The 13,701-nt window shown below is 40.0% G+C and overlaps 1 protein-coding gene across 1 annotated transcript in view; it reads left to right on the plus strand.

The window, feature by feature from the left end:
- Positions 1-8,676, plus strand: part of GABRA5 (gamma-aminobutyric acid type A receptor subunit alpha5) — an 83,309-nt gene extending 74,633 nt beyond the window's left edge. Inside the window, exons 8-9 of the mRNA XM_080808836.1 lie at positions 1,956-2,167; positions 7,420-8,676. Of these exons, the coding sequence (XP_080664962.1) occupies positions 1,956-2,167; positions 7,420-7,722 (515 nt within the window). The 3' untranslated portion in view covers positions 7,723-8,676. The remainder of the gene's footprint in view (positions 1-1,955; positions 2,168-7,419) is intronic.
- The last annotated feature ends 5,025 nt before the right edge of the window (positions 8,677-13,701 follow it).

Here is a 13,701-nt window from a genome sequence, read left to right on the forward strand (position 1 = left end):
CAGTTGTGATCATGGATGCTGACATATTTCTAAACTGTAAGGTACACTTCATGCCTCAGCTCTTACTACAGTGAAGAAGGAAACCAGGACCTGTGTTTTATGTTACCACTACCTAGTCTGTAGGGAGCCTAAGAGCCCAGGGAGTTTCTAAGTGATGGCCCAGGAGTATTCCTGTCAGACTATTTCTCTACCTACATGGCCAGCTACACTTGCTTCAGGAATGTTTCAGAGGGGTATGGAGGTTAGTTCATGGCCAGGCAGTGCTTCCCCAGTAGTTTAGGGGAATATTAGTGGGTGGGTAGGAAAAAAAAATAGTTTGGAGAATGCTGCATATTAGTTTCTGTTTCTTCTGGGAGATTCCCAAAGCACATTGGGATGTTCAAGGACCCAAGGAGTGCAAGAAGCCTGTTTCAAGGTCATGCACAGAACCCAGCACAATGATTAAGTGGGTTTCTAAGAAAAATCAAAGTTGCCTACTGATTTCTCACGACGCATTAATTCCACGCATGGTACCATGCTCGGTGAGTACATGTAAATACCTTTGAAGGATGACACTGGATGAAAACTCAGCTGCTGTGACCACCCGTGATGTGACATACTTGGCGCTCCACTGACTTCCTAGGCCTCCATAACAAAGTGCCATGCCCTGAGGGGTTTAAACGATGGAAATTACTTGTTTCAATTCTAGAGGCTACAAGCCCAAAATCAAGAGGTCAGCAAAGCTGGTCCCTTCTGAGGGCTGTGAGGGAAGGGTCTGTTCCAGGGTTAGGGTTAGGACAGGTAATTCCAGTGTTTGCACCCAATGTGCATGTCTGTGGCACCAGTCATATTGGGTCAGGGCCTGCCCTAACAATCTCATTTTAACTTGATTACTTCCGTGAAGGCTGTGTTTGCGAGGAAGATTACATTCTGAAATTCTGGGGATTAGGATTTCAACATATGAATTTGGGGGAACGTAATTCAACCCATAACAAGTGCATTGTGCCCACACGCCCACATAAAACTGGTAAGGAGGGAGGCACAGCACATGTGGTAGCTGTGTGGGCTGTACAGGGTCCTGCAGACCTGGATCCGAATACGGGTTCTCATTTGCCAGCTAGTGAAATGGGGTACACTGCTAAGTATTTTTAAATCTTTAAGCCCGTTGCCTGTGAATTGGGATAATGAGAATGTGGCTTAGATCAGTCTGGCACTGAGTGGGTACTAGATAGATGGCTCATAATCAGCCAGTCCTGAATGTCCCCCTCCAGCAGTCTGGCCTTGCTGCATGGTCATTGCAGAGTTTCCACAGAAGCCAAGGCAGACAGCCACAGGCACCTCCGCAAGGGCTTCGAGGGGACATTGTTCCCTCTTGGGTAGAGTGAAGTGCTGAGATCCAGATCCAGATTCAGACACAGTTCTCTTGCACTTGGCTCCTCGAAGTTTCCTGGAAGTCTGCAAGTTGGGTTAATCTATGTAGAAGCAAGTTTGTCTCTAGTTTGTCTTGAGCCCAGTACTCACAGGGTACATAGCACATTTTACTGAAACTCTTCACTAGATGCCATGTGAATGTCGTTGCCTGTTATCTATTAGGTGTTGCCCCATTGCCGCAGAGGAATATGACCTATTCAACACATCATTGTTGGATATGAGCTATCTGCTGGGCTTGGTTCGGGATAATGGGAACACAACGTATGTATATATATCAGACCCAGGCCCTACCTTCCTCAGTTTATATTCTAGAGGAAGGAGCCGATTAATAAGATAAATCAAAGAAGCAATATTATAAATGCTATGAGTGTGTTAAATGTTAGGAAATCAGGAGAGAGGGGCAGGTTCCATCTGGGGATAAAAGTAACCAGTTCCTTTCCTGTGTTCATCTGTCACAGTCAAGGGTGTTACACTGGGGTCTGGGTGCCGATATTGATTCCTGTTTCCGTTCTCCCTGCCTGACCCCCCGTCACTAACAACCACAGGGGTGACCACGGTGCTGACCATGACGACCCTCAGCATCAGTGCTCGGAACTCTCTGCCCAAAGTGGCTTATGCAACAGCCATGGACTGGTTCATAGCTGTGTGCTATGCTTTTGTGTTCTCTGCGCTGATCGAGTTTGCTACCGTCAACTATTTCACAAAGAGAGGCTGGGCCTGGGATGGCAAAAAGGCCTCAGAAGCCGCCAAGGTCAAGGTAAATTTTCGCCCTTCATTTTCCTTTTTTCCAGAGAAAATGTGCCTGATATAAAATAGCAAATATAAGACAGGTGTTTCTCTTCCCTGTCTCCCATCTCTCCAGTGAAAAAGTGACCTCTTGCTTTATGTTCAAGGTCCCTATCAAGTCTTATTGCAACAGGTCCTGTTTCAACTTTGTTTTGAACCATCGGCTTCGATCAAGCAAGAGGTCTCATGCCATGGGAATGGCTTGGGCTTGCGTAGGTTTTATTGCGCAGATATTTTTTTCGCTGAAGTATCTCCTGTCTGTTCAGTCATTACTTGTCCAGTTTTGAATTATACATCTTCTGTTCGCTCTTTTGTCACTTCAAAGCAGTAGATCATCCGCAGGGTGGCTTTAAGGACATGAGGAGAGCGTGCGACCTACTAGAAGCCTCAAAAGACACTCTGTTCCACTGAAGAGATGATTCGGTTCACTTAAACGATGCACAGTAATTGTGGAAAGCGTTACTCTGTTCAAAGCAATTCAATATCGGGTATTTAGAAGGTGATAAGTGCCTAAATCTAAGGAATTGTTGAAGAAAACAGGTCACACAGAATTCCAAGCTGCTGAACCATGTCCTTGGTGAGATGAGAATAACATATATGGAACAGAAAATAAAACAGCACATGATAAACTGTTAATTACACCACGCATGAAACAAATAGGCAAAACCTTTCCCCTGAGACAAGAGCAGGCCAAAGTTAACAGGGTAGACCTGAAGTAAAAATCTGTCCTTGAGAATCAAAGATCTGTCCATGAGAACTCAGCATGAAGGGAGTCCTGGAAGGTGTTACAGAAGACTGGAATTGTATGGCCTGACCTCCCAACCGGGGCCACAAACCAGGAAGGGAAACCCAAGACACTTTTTACTGAGAACATACAGCTGTGTCTCACTGATGGCTTCATACTTGCTTTTTGCATTTAACACAGCTATTTCCTTCCTCCTCCTCACGAGTCCCCTCCCATGCCAGAGTTTCAGTCTGGGAAAACACATTTCCAAGTCTAGCTTTCCTGTCTGGCCATGTTGGATCCATGCCGGGCCCTCTCAGGGGAGAAGGGACAGCAGGGAGGGCCTTGACAAGCAGCAACCCCAGGAGCGGGTGTTTTGGGGGTTGGAGACCGAGTGAGGGAGTAAGAGTGAGATGACCACAATGGATGATTGATGGTGACCTGGGAAAACATTTGGAGAAGCAGACTAGGGATTCTTGACCAAAGCATCTGAACTTGATGATGAAGATAAAAGGAGCCATGGAGAAGGTTTGCAGGGGGAGGAACATGAATGGAATTGGGAGAGAGGGCTTCCCAACACCCAGCACTATGTTGCCAGAAGTTAAATGATTGCTAAGGGCTGGGTCCTGGTGGCTACGTGACAGTGGACTGGAGATAGCCAAGTCTGAGTAGGAAATCAGGTGAGAGTCTATTACAGGAATTGAGTCCTCAGGCTCACATCCTTGAATTTAAGAGAAAGGGATGGGTGGAGAGCCCCAAAATGTCATGTACGCTCACCATCCCTGTCAGCCACCACTTTCGCACTTGGCTCCACTGTTGTTACTACTTGCCATAGATCCAGATCTGAAGGGAGGGGGAGAGATGATGCTAACATAGATTGCCTAGTCCTAGATTAGCACTGATCTTTTAGAATAAGCAGCACACTTCAGTGTCTTGTGCAATTTCAAGACTACATGTTGTTCTCCAGAAGGCTGTGGTGCTGGGGATCCTACCATTTAGGACTGAAAGGGGTGGCGCAGCTGAAGCATCAGCTGAAGGCATTCAGGCAGGGAAGTCACACATGAATTAGTGGTTAGTACACATGAATTAGTAAACATAGTATTAGCCTATTTGCATTAACTGACTTTTACTTAGAAGTAGAGGGCTTAAAAAATAGTCTAAGTTCACCACTGTCACATGTTGGGATCTCCAGAGGCAAATGTCAACTAAGGGTTTGGGGTGAAACATAGTTTTTAAGGGTGAACAGCAGTGAAAGAACAGACCTTATTTAGAGCCACATTCAATAGAGGAAGAAGTTGAACTCTACCCTGAAGGAGCTGGAGCTGAAGGATGTCTCCCAGCTACTCTGCCCACAGTTGGGCAGCAAGTCATCCTGGAAAGGGGACTGGGGAACATCTCTGGGAATGCTACAGCCGTTGTGACTCTGCTGAATCCTGGGCTGCTGCTCATCTCCCCAAGTAAAACATGCATTACCAGGACAGATTAGTGTCTTCTAAAATGTCTGTTCTTTTCTTGGCCCCACCAAGAAATGGGAGCCATTCAAGGTAGTAAATTCATAGTTGTTTCTTCTTGCAGACCAGTGTGGGTGCGCACATGATCATTGGTATATGGAAGAGCTGTAGTATTTCTGAAGAGTGGCCCAGAGGGTCCCTACTCTGGCCCAGGACTGTTGTAGCCTACCTCACCATGTCCCCATGTGGTCACCATGCTCTTTGTATCTGGTTCCACATTTATTCTACCTCCCTTTTCACTTGCTTCCATTTTCTCCTTGTTCCATGTGTTTCCTTTCTACTTGTTATCTTTTCCATAGTTTTAATGGTTGATATATTTCTTTTAATTTACTCTCCTATGTTTTCACAATTAAATTTTACTTAATGGTGCTATATTAATGGAACAGAAATTTTGCAATGTTTTATTATGTACATTTGCAAACTGATAGCAATGTTTAAAGAATCTTACAATGAAAATCTATTATGAATATTTTACTATGCATGTGTCACTACTATTTGTCCATCATCTATCTATCCATGCATTCACTCATCTTCGATCCATCTTGCATTCTTATCCATTTCAAAGTAAATTTTAAAGGACAATACATTTCCCAGTAGATATATTTATATACATGTAAATTTATGCATGTCATTAACTAGAGTTCAATATTTATTTAGTTTGATTCTTTCAAAGAAAAATTTGCATAGTTTAAAATACACAGATATTAAGGATACATTTGCTGCATTTTGATGAACATGTTCACCTCTGTGAACATCACAAATCCCTTTCAAGATAGAGAACTTCACTACTACTCCAGAAAGTTCACCATACCACTTCCCAATCAACAAACACCTTTCCAGTTTCCACGTCAACAAAGACAACTACCGTTCTGATTTTTTTTACTATGAATTATTTTGCCTGTTGTAGAATTTCTTTTTCTTTCCCATTTTATTTTATTTCTTTTCAGTGTTCCAGCATTCATTGTTTATGCACCACACCTAGTGCTCCATGCAATACTTGCCTTCCATAATACCCACCACCAAGCTCACCCAACCCCCCACCCTTCTCCCCTCCAAAACCCTCAGTTTGTTTCTCAGAGTCCACAGTCTCTCATGGTTTGTCTCCCCCTCCGATTTCCCCCAACACCCTTCTCCTCTCCTTCTCCCAATGTCCTCTGTGTTATTCCTTATGCTCCACAAGTAAGTGAAACCATATGATAATTGACTCTCTCTGCTTGACTTATTTCACTCAGCAACATCTCTTCCAGTCCCATCCATGTTGATAAAAAAGTTGGGTATTCATCCTTTCTGATGGAGGCATAATACTCCATTGTATATATGTATATGGACCATATCTTCTTTATCCATTCATCCATTGAAGGGCATCTTGGTTCTTTCCACAGTTTGGCAACTATGGCCATTGCTGCTATGAACATTGGGGTACAGGTGGCCCTTCTTTCCACTACATCAGTATCTTTGTTGTAAATACCCAGTAATGCAATTACAGGGTCATAAGGTAGCTCTATTTTCAATTTCTTAAGGAATCTCCACACTGTTTTCCAGTGGCTGCACCAACTTTCATTCCCACCAACAGTGTAAGAGGGTTCCTCTTTCTCCACATCCTCTCCAACACACAGTATTTACTGTCTTGTTAATTTTGGCCATTCTAACTAGTGTAAGGCCATTCTAACTGGCCATTCTAACTGGTGTTATCTCAATGTGGTTTTGATTTGAATCTTCCTGATGCCCAATGATGATGAACAGTTTTTCATGTGTCTGTAAGCCATTTGTATGTCTTCTTTGGAGAAGTATCTGTTCATGTCTTCTGTCCATTTTTTGACGTGATTATCTGTTTTGTTTGTGTTGAGTTTCAGGAGTTCTTTATAGATCTTAGATATCAGCCCATTGTCTGTAGTGTCATTTGCTAATATCTTCTCCCTTTCTGTGGGTTGCTTCTTTGTTTTGTTGACTGTTTCCTTTGCTGTGCAGAAGCTTTTGATCTTGATAAAGTCCCAAAAGTTCATTTTTGCTTTGTTTCCTTTGCCTATGGAGACATATGTTGAAAGAAGTTGCTGTGGCCAATGTTGAAGAGGTTACTGCCTATGTTCTCCTTTAGGATCTTGATAGATTCCTGCTTCACATTGAGGTCTTTTATCCATTTTGAGTTTACCTTTGTGTATGGTGTAAAAGAATGGTCGAGGTTCATTCTACACATAGCTGACCAGTTTTCCCAGCACCATTTATTGAAGAGAGTGTCTTTTTTTCCAATGTATATTTTTTCCCGCTTTGTCAAAGATTATTTGACCATAGAGTTGAGGGTCCATATCTGGGCTCTCTACTCTGTTCCACTGGTCTATGTGTCTGTTTTTATGCCAGTACCATGCTGTCTTGGTGACCATAGCTATGTAGAAAAGCTTGAAATCAGGCAACGTGATGCTCTCAGTTTTGTTTTTCTTTTCAACATTTCCTTGCCAATTTGGGGTCTTTTCTGGTTCCATATGAATTTTAGGATTGTTTGTTCCAGCTCTTTGAAAAATGCGCATGGAATTTTGATCAGGATGGCATTGAAGGTATAGATTGCTTTAGGCAGTATAGACATTTTAACAATGTTTATTCTTCTGATCCTTGAGCATGGAATGGTCTTCCATCTTTTTGTGTCTTCTTCAGTATCTTTAATGAGTCTTCTGTAGTTCCTCGAGTACAGATCCTTTACCTTTTTTGTTAGGTTTATTCCCAGGTATCTTATGGTTGTTGGTGCTATAGTAAATGGAATTAGTTCTCTAATTTCTCTTTCTGTATTTTCATTGTTAGTGTATAAGAAAGCAACTGATTTCTATTATAGAATTCTTTAGTCAAGACTGGCCACATGGGGTTGTAGGCTTAGAAGTCTGTGGAGAACTGCCTTTCTCAGAGCTAAGTTGATATTTCTCTCTCTCTCTCTCTTTTGAGAGATAAACTCTTCAGTTGCCTGCAAATGTCATGCCCTTACAATCTTATTATATTTTCCAGAAAAAGGAGCGGGAACTCATATTAAATAAGTCAACAAATGCTTATACCACTGGGAAGATGACCCACCCCCCCAACATCCCAAAGGAACAGACCCCCGCAGGGACCTCAAATGCATCTTCAGCCTCAGTAAAGCCTTCTGAAGAGAAGACTTCTGAAAACAAAAAGACTTACAACAGCATCAGCAAGATTGACAAAATGTCTCGAATTGTATTCCCGGTTTTGTTTGGCACTTTCAACTTAGTTTACTGGGCAACATATTTGAATAGGGAACCGGTGATTAAAGGGGCTGCCTCTCCAAAATAACCCACCATACTCCCAAACTCCAAGAGAGCCATACTTCCAGCAGAATGGTACCAAGGAGAGGTTGAGCTCAGAGAGAATTTCCATATTCGGGCACTATCTTTCAGGAAATTTTTGCATGTTTAATAATATGTACAAATAATATTGCCTTGATGTTTCTATATATAACGTCAGATGTTTCAAAGATGTCACATTGATAAATAAAGCAAACAACTTTCTAGGAAAACAGGAGACAATGGCTCTGACACTCAGATACTCAGTATCTTACACTGATAGTTTACAAACAAGATAAGTATATTTTTAACTGTTCCAAGTGTTACCTAACAATGTTTTTTATACTTCAGATGTCATTTCATACAAATTTTCCCAGCAAATAAATATTTTAGGAAATGCTCCATGATTATTACTTGACCAACTCTCTTGCAAGAAATAAAGATCACAAAGAGCACATTTTTCATTAAAAAGGAAACTGTGGGCATTTATGTACAAAACTAATTGCCTTTGATAATTCTTACTGTTCTGAAATTAGAAAGTACTGCATGATCTTACATTAAGAAATAGATTACGCAAATATTTATGCAGAGAAATTTAATAACAGAAATATATGGTATGTTAGACTAACACATAAATTATTTCCCCAAGGAAAAATTTAACTGCTTTAAAAATCTTTTTTTTTTTTTTGAAAAGAAACATTTCTCTCACCCCACCCACCCCCTATCCAACTGAATACTGATCAGAGAAAGAAAAGGAAGTGTTAAAACAAAAAGTGATGTGATGACAGTCTTGGCATTTGGCCCATGCATTCACTGGCTGAAACATTGACCACCTCTCTCTGCAGCCAGCGTGTAGTGCTTCAGTGGTGAGAAATTGTAATTGAGTTATTTTCCATTTTATTTCCTTGTACTTATTTCATGATTGACTTACTGCTCTGTAGCTTTTGTATATGAACCTTAAATGTTCATTAAAAAATTAAAAAAATGAACCAATCTTGTGGATAAATGTCATTTTTTGAAAAAAGAAATCCTTATTTTGGTGGGTTCATTTCCTAAAGATGTCATAGAGAAAACCAGTCATGAAACTGCTTTGAAGAAAAACAAAACAAAAGAAAACAACCTCTTGGTGGTTCATGTCTGTTTCAATCTAATTCTCTGGAGTAGGGTAGTAAAGAGAAAGAAATTTCAAAAAGGGTAAATGAGTAAAACCAGAAGTTCATTGCCATGACATATGTCACATTCATCCTACCTGAGGGTGTTGCACAGTGGGTTCTTTCCATGGGCAAAGTAACTGCTCAGTCCTTGCTCCTACCATTTGATCTTCATGAACAGTGATGCAAAGTACTGCATTTGGACAATCTACTTTCTGTTGAAGGAAGTATCTGGGAATGACAGGTATAAAATAAACACTTCCTGCCTCCTCTGTGACTCAGTTGGAATTATAAAAGGGGAATTATGATGGTTAGCCAACAGTATCAAAATTAGGCCTGCCTAAATGGACTACATAATGGTACACAATTCTTTAATACCGATTTACTTCACTGTGTTTGGTAGACACGGCCATAGCCATGGCTGTGGACACACACATAGGCAGATATTCAGCAATGTCTTTCATCCTGAATAACCATGTAAATGCCCCCGACATCCATTCATTGAGGACTCCAAGTATTTATCCTGGAAGGGCTTTTCATGGGAGTTAGTTATCATATTTGAGTAGTATGAGAGATCATTTTGTTCTTTAAAAAGATGCATGCCCATTTTTCACTCTCTCTGCCTGGTTTCAGGATATCACACATAGAAAGGTAAAGGTCAACAAAAAGGTGCTCTTAAATCTTAAAGCAAGAAGCATTTCTTGTTTACACATGGTGCTATATTTGTAGAATTAATATGTGTGTTTTTCCTTATGTCACAACACAAAATCTGCCATAACAAAAGGCAAACCCAGCTCAGTAGGAAGCTTCTGTTTTTTCAATGGTGTAGTTATAGTCTGCCTATACAGTCCTCACAGTTCAGCATTGCATTGTAGTTTGGAGAAAAATATACTCTAATTTAGTTCTAGATGGCTATACATACGGACACCTTAGAGGTCTAATGGAAAATGATGTCTTCCACATCAAGTTGCAATAATTTTCTTGACAAGTTCTAGCCTCTGTTACAGAGAATCCTAGGAGCTCTGCTGGGTGAATTCCAGTTTGAAGATATGCCTGTTGCATTTACATGCTGCTCCGTCTTAAAAAGGATGAATATTTAGTGAAAAAGATCACATTAGTTTTCTGCTCTCTGATTTTGTATGGTAGATATTTCAGTTTGTTATTTTTAATGAGGACGTAATAAAGAATCACCTTGGGAAGAATGATAACAAGGCAACAAATAAAAATTTTTGGAAATAATTATAAATTACAGTGTCCTACTTTTAGAATGGGGGTATGTATTTCAATGTATCTTTTTTGACATTACCATAAATAGAATATTCTAATAAGTGAGAAATCAGTATTACTTTTGTATTTCTCAGGAATCTATGGATCTATCTCGGGCAGACTTTGGCTGAAGATGGCCTAAATGCTTGTATAAATAATTGGGTTCAAATGCTTCTAGAGTAACCATCAAAGTTAAAGTGGTATAGCAAACACTATCCTACCTCACTGAAGGTTAACAAAGAGGTGGTAAATCTTTTTTTTTTCATTTTATTTTATTTTATTTCATTTCAGTGTTCCAGCATTCATTGTTTATGCACCATACCCAGTGCTCCATGCAATACGTACCCTCCATGATACCCACCGCCAGACTTACCCAACCCCCAACCCTCTCCCCTCCAAAACCCTCAGTTTGTTTCCCAGTGTTCACAGTCTCTCATAGTTTGTCTCCCCCTCCAATTTCCCCCATTCACTTTTCTCCATCTCCCCATGTCCTTCGTGTTATTCCTTATGCTCCACAAATAAGAAAAAACATATGATAATTGACTCTCTCTGCTTGACTTATTTCACTCAGCATAATCTCTTCCAGTCCTGTCCATGTTGCTACAAAAGTTGGGTATTCATCCTTCCTGATGGAGGCACAATACTCCATAGTGTATATAGACCACATCTTCCTTATCCATTCGTCGGTTGAAGGGCATCTTGGTTCTTTGCACAGTTTGGTGACTGTGGCCATTGCTGCTATAAACATTGGGGTACAGATGGCCCTTCTTTTCACTACATCTGTATCTTTGGGGTAAATACCCAGTAGTGCAATGGCAGGATCATAGGGAAGCTCTATTTTTAATTTCCTGAGGAATCTCCACACTGTTCTCCAAAGTGGCTGCGCCAACTTGCATTCCCACCAACAGTGTAAGAGGGTTCCCCTTTCTCCACATCCTCTCCAACACATGTTTATTCTATTTGTATGTGAATGCCTTAGAAATAGTGTTTAATGTCTCCTATGAAACAAGCTATTGGAAATAGCCATAGTAAATGAGAAATCTGTTTTACAAATAAACATATTGAAACCCAAAGAGGTTAATCAATTAATTCAAATCATGTCTTACGTTCGAAGAAAATGCAGGCCTAGATTTTAGTTCTCCTAGTTGCTAACTCTGAGTTCACAAAACCATGTGATTGCTTCCAGGTGGAAGTTGATTTAGATAAAAAATGTAACCTAAAATGAAAAATCTTGCTTTGTGATCTGGTTGAATGATTATCTATTAAGAACACCTTAGAGGATATTTTTGGTTTATATTTATTTTTGTTTTGTTTTTGTTTTTGTCACTGAAAATGTGATTTTTTTTGCATGTCAGTACTGTATTTTATTTATTACACATTCATATGTAATAAAATTATAAAAAGATACAGGAGGAAAAATAATTGATGTGTAATAGTGCATACATGGGAGGTAGAAGGTGAGGAATGGAATGGGATAGAATTTACAGGTTTTAACTGCATCTGTAACATTAATTTTTTAAAAGTTGAGGGGTACCTGGTTGGCTTAGTTGGTTAAGTGTCAGACTCTTGATTTCAGCTAGAATCTGATCTCAGGGTCATGGGATTGAGCCCCATGCCAGGCTCTGTGCTCAGCAGGGAGTCTTCTCGGGATTCTGTCTCTCTTTCTATCTCTTTCTCTCTCCCTCTGCCCTCCCCCCTGCTCATGCTCTCTCTCTTTTTTAAATTTAAATTCATTAATTAACATGTAATGTATTATTGATTTCAGAGGTACAGGTCTGTGATTCATCAGTCATATAATATCCAGTGTTCATTACAACACATACTCTCCCCAATGTCCATCACTTATACCCCATTCCTCTACCCCGGCCCCCTAGCAACCCTCATTTTACTTCCTATGATTAAGAGTCTCTTATTGTTTGTCTCCCCCTCTGATTTCATCTTATTTTTTCCTCTCTTCCCCTATGATTCTCTATTTCGTCATTCTCTGATTGACTTATTTCACTTAGCATAATACCCTCTAGTTCCATCCACTTCATTGCAAATGGCAAGATTTCACTTTGATGGTATTCCATTGTGTATATATACCACATCCTTATCCACTCATCTTTTGGTGGACATCTGGGCTCTTTCCACAGTTTGACTATTGTGGACATTGCTACTATAAACATTGGGGGTTCAGGTGCCCCTTTGGATCACTAGAATTGTATCTTTGAACTAAATACCCAGTAGCTGAAAGCATGACCTTTAAGTCTGTACCTTTTTTATATAAAAATTCTGTGCTTCCATGATCTTAGAAACTTCTTTTGATGGAATGGACTTGTCAGTGCAGCACTCTCTATCTCACGTCCCCCATCTAAAAGACAAAGAAACAGCAAGTGAGGGAATTGGTAGAGAGAAGTGATGAGGAAGGACAAAGCAGGGAGCAAATGGGTGGAGGGAGGAAGGGAGGGGAAGGAGAAGCCCTGGTTGACTGGAGCAAAGTATCTTGATGTGATTGCTCCTTCCAGAGTACTGATCCAAACGATTGTGTTTACTGCATTGGACGGGGTCTACCTCAAGGAGAAAGCATAACTACAATGACATCAAGTCTTCAATCAACATTAGTTTCCATTGTAAGAATTGGCTTCAAATCAAAAAGAACAATTTTTTGAAAATTGGAAATGCCTTAGTTCTCTGAGTGAAAACAGTGTTTTAAATATTTAAAAATTAGTCTTAATGTCTTTTTTACAATACTAGTCCATCTGGCATAATCAATGAACAAACATGTTGAGAATTTGAATATGAATAACTCTGATCATTGCAATTACTTGCCAGGTTTGCAGTGATATAAGGTAATGCTTTTGAAGTGTGCAAAAGGTTCATTTCATCAAAGATTATGTTTGTCACTGTCATTTTCAATAGAATTTCTCAATCCCAAGATCAGATGCCCTGTATCTTCTCTTGAAATGATAATGGGTTCTTTATGGAAACCTGTGATTCAAAAATATTTACTGCTTAGAATTTCCCTTATATAAAAGTCTGAAGAAGTGAATTTCTTAGCTTTTCTGAGTTCAAATTGAAAGACAAACAAAACCAAAGATGAGATACTCTATTTTCTAACGTATAATCTTAGAAAGCAAATTTTGAAATGAGCTGTAATTGACACAATACTAATTTAAGTCCAATTTATTCTACATCCTTCATGTTGCTACCACTGCCTCTCTAGCAGCCAACACTATTCCAGAACACTGGAAGATGCTCAGTGAATGTGAACTGCTAGAGGGAATGAATAATGGAAAGTGGATGGACTGGATGTCATGAAACCTCTTTGGGTAAGGGTGGTTGTATCCCACTCAAGGAAAATATTTTCTTAAGAATGTATAAAATAAAATTTTCAGGGTTTTTATGAACTTATCCATATTTTCACATAACAACACTACTGGGAGCACAACCCCACAGGGCTACAACTGACTAACCCTTTAGGTAGAGTGCCTATAAAATTTATTATCTAGGGGTGAGCAGGTGGCAGAGTGAGCACCTCAGTAAATTATCTCCTGTCAAAAAATGACGACACTGGCAAGATTATCAAAAGC

The sequence above is a fragment of the Martes martes genome, assembly GCF_963455335.1.
Source record: "Martes martes genome assembly, chromosome: 7".
Taxonomy (NCBI): domain Eukaryota; kingdom Metazoa; phylum Chordata; class Mammalia; order Carnivora; family Mustelidae; genus Martes; species Martes martes.